This window comes from Linepithema humile, chromosome 5 (genome assembly GCF_040581485.1).
Source record: "Linepithema humile isolate Giens D197 chromosome 5, Lhum_UNIL_v1.0, whole genome shotgun sequence".
Lineage (NCBI taxonomy): Eukaryota > Metazoa > Arthropoda > Insecta > Hymenoptera > Formicidae > Linepithema > Linepithema humile.
The window spans coordinates 11,804,721-11,807,953 of NC_090132.1; the positions used below are offsets into that span (position 1 = coordinate 11,804,721).

The following is a 3,233-nucleotide window of genomic DNA, read 5'->3' on the forward strand; positions in this document are numbered from 1 at the left end:
AACGTGGTTACCGATTGGCCTCAATTTCCAATTAATTATTATTAAATAATAGGCGATTTTCAGCTTCTTTATTGTTTTGTAGGCATCGCTAGACTATACTGCATGCATATACCAAACAATTTCAACAAGATATGGCCAAATTACGACGATTTACATCTTAAAATCTTATTGAATTTGGGGATAAAAATTTTTCAGTTTTCAATTTTTATTATTAAAAATAAGCATTGAACCAAAAAACTGTAAATAGAAAAAAGTTCTCGTCATTCTCTACAAGCCTATATTTAAAAAAATTAATTTTGCGACTTTCAAAATTTTCATGCTCTGAGATGTTTGAACAATGTTTTTACACGATTTCGAGCGCAGAGCGAGTTCTTTGATCCGCGCCTTCAATTACAATTAATACATATCAAACATACATAATTGTCATATGTCGTTTAGCAAAAGTGAAATATAATTGAACTGAAAAATGGTTACGCAAAGCTCAATTACTTGACTTTAATGAAATGTAATAACATTTCTTGTTACTTGTAACTAGTTTATTATGAAATGTTGTCATCTCAGTTTTAATTGTAATTGAAATATGTATAGAGCGATGCTAATTAGTCAAAATATCCTGAATATAACAGAAAAAAAATTAGTATTTATGGAATGTTATATAAAATTTAAAACCAAAAATGAAGTTTTGACTCTAAAGCTTTTTTTCATATATTGCAATTAAAAATAAATCAGTATTTTAATATTTATTTATAAATTGCTTCACAATCGTTTTATCATTATGGAGACTTTCATAATCAAGCTATTGAATTGTTTTATTGTAACTAGAAAATACAAATATTAATCGATGTTGAAGCAATTCCTTTAAATCATGATCAATAACTCACCTCTTTTTAAATCCTTTTCTTAGAGAAAGTCTGCGAGCAGTAAGATTTAGTCTGCCTCTCTTCAAGTATCTTCCCATTTCCAATAAAATTGTCTAATAATTAATCACTAATAATAACGTATAATTGTCTAATTGTCTAATAATGAATTGTCTAATTGTCTAATAATCACTAATCCAATAATCACTAATAAGTCACTAATTCACAAAACTCACAAAAAATCACAGATAAAATATGAACACGGTACATTTCTAATAGCGTTTTGATAATAAATAAAGGCTCACGGCATGTGCAGGCACAACACATGTATGCTCTACTGTTTTTAAATGCAGTAGCGGACATAGTATTGTACGGTGCCTAAAACTCGAATGTTACTTTAACTTTTTGCACAAAAAAAATTATACACGGACTTTAAAAGTGTCCAGAATAATATGTTCAATAGATTTACAAAACAATGAAATAATAAAAAAGAAAAATACATATAATTTTATACATTGATTGTTAATTGCAAATATTGAGCACAAACAAATTTCATTTTATAGCTTAGCAATATTTCTATTATTTAATCTGTTTATATCAAGAAATTGTAATTTGAAAAAAGAAAGAACATGACATTTCTTTACTGCAATCATGTGCTCTGTTGTAACTTTACATTTTTTTTCATATTTTTCTATTTGTAATACGCAAGAAGCAGAAGAATGAGAAGCAGCGAGCGAGCAAAAAATGTTATATATATAACTTTTTTATCTAATAATGTCTATTTTAATCAGAAAAAATCTGCATACTGCAAAGCTATTAAAATTTATTCACTTATACGAAGTACTTGCAATTAGCAACCAATGTACAATATTATTATTAATTTAATTAATATCATGAAATTTATATAATTACAATATTAAATTTAAATATGCCTTATGCATATAAGCATCAGTGTTGTGAATCTGTGAAAAAATATGTACACGGGTGTCTGAACGGGTTGTTGGGCAGCCACCTCAACGGACTGTCGGCCAGGCATCTCCTGGACGGGAGACACGTGCACGTGTGGCGAACCACGTGTTCCCTGTACAGGAGATGCCTGGCGTGTCGTTCTCGCACGAGAGATTTGACCCTCAGTGAAGAAATATATACCAAAGTGTGTGTTAAAATTATTGTGTAAAAATGATTATGCAATTGTCGTCTGCATTGTTGCCGGTAAAGCCCTATACGCACGTAATTGAGAACCGCTATGTATGCTGCGCAAAGGGCTCTGCGCAGCCATGTGCACGATGGGCTTGGCTCGGCCCGGCATTCTTCCCGCTCACTTCCCGACCGTGTGCCCTGCCGCTACCATGATGGATAGGCGAAGCGTGACTCGAAAGTGTAAGTACTTTTATTGTTTCATTATTAACGTATTACATATATATTGTGTGCAAAAATAAAGTTATTTAATATACAAATTTTTCTGTTACAGCCAGAAGTGAGGGTCAAATCTCTCGTGCGAGAACGACACGCCAGGCATCTCCTGTACAGGGAACACGTGGTTCGCCACACGTGCACGTGTCTCCCGTCCAGGAGATGCCTGGCCGACAGTCCGTTGAGGTGGCTGCCCAACAACCCGTTCAGACACCCGTTCAGGTGCAGGAAGTCATCGAGGTGCCTGCCCGACAACCCGTTCAGGCGCCTACCCGACAATTCGTTCAGGCGTCTACACGACAACCCGTTCAGGCGCCTACTCGACAACCCGTTCAGGCGCCGAAATTATGCCACAGAGGTGGCACAACACAACACATGGTCAGAGAGCAAAGCAAAATATTTTTGATAAGGTAATTATTTCATATTTTTATTTATTGAGTATGCACGTGTGCGTATACATGTGTGCATGTACAATATGTGTGCGTGTACACATGTACATGCAAGATAGATAGATATATAGATAAATAGATAGATAGATAGATAGAATGAGAGGGAGAGAGAGAGAGAGAGAGAGAGAGAGAGAGAGAGAGAGAGAGAGAGAGAGAGAGAGAGAGAGAGAGAGAGAGAGAGAGAGAGAGAGAGAGAGAGAGAGAGAGAGAGAGAGAGAGAGAGAGAGAGAGAGAGAGAGAGAGAGAGAGAGAGAGAGAGAGAGAGAGAGAGAGAGAGAGAGAGAGAGAGAGAGAGAGAGAGAGAGAGAGAGAGAGAGAGAGAGAGAGAGAGAGAGAGAGAGAGAGAGAGAGAGAGAGAGAGAGAGAGAGAGAGAGAGAGAGAGAGAGAGAGAGAGAGAGAGAGAGAGAGAGAGAGAGAGAGAGAGAGAGAGAGAGAGAGAGAGAGAGAGAGAGAGAGAGAGAGAGAGAGAGAGAGAGAGAGAGAGAGAGAGAGAGAGAGAGAGAGAGAGAGAGA

At 36.1% G+C, this 3,233-nt stretch overlaps 1 protein-coding gene across 1 annotated transcript; it reads left to right on the forward strand.

Moving 5' to 3' along the window:
- The first annotated feature begins 2,123 nt into the window (after positions 1–2,123).
- Positions 2,124–2,829, forward strand: LOC137000127 (uncharacterized). The gene is made up of 2 exons (XM_067355936.1): positions 2,124–2,237; positions 2,329–2,829. The coding sequence occupies exons 1-2, from the start codon at positions 2,135–2,137 to the stop codon at positions 2,682–2,684; spliced, it is 459 nt and encodes a 152-aa protein (XP_067212037.1). The 5' UTR covers positions 2,124–2,134; the 3' UTR covers positions 2,685–2,829.
- The last annotated feature ends 404 nt before the right edge of the window (positions 2,830–3,233 follow it).

Bases quoted from the DNA above. Each gene is read 5' to 3' on its own strand.
- LOC137000127 (XM_067355936.1), top strand. From the start codon at position 2,135: ATGTGCACGATGGGCTTGGCTCGGCCCGGCATTCTTCCCGCTCACTTC. The intron at 2,238-2,328 runs GTAAGTACTTTT...TTTCTGTTACAG, and splicing joins GCGAAGCGTGACTCGAAAGT to CCAGAAGTGAGGGTCAAATC.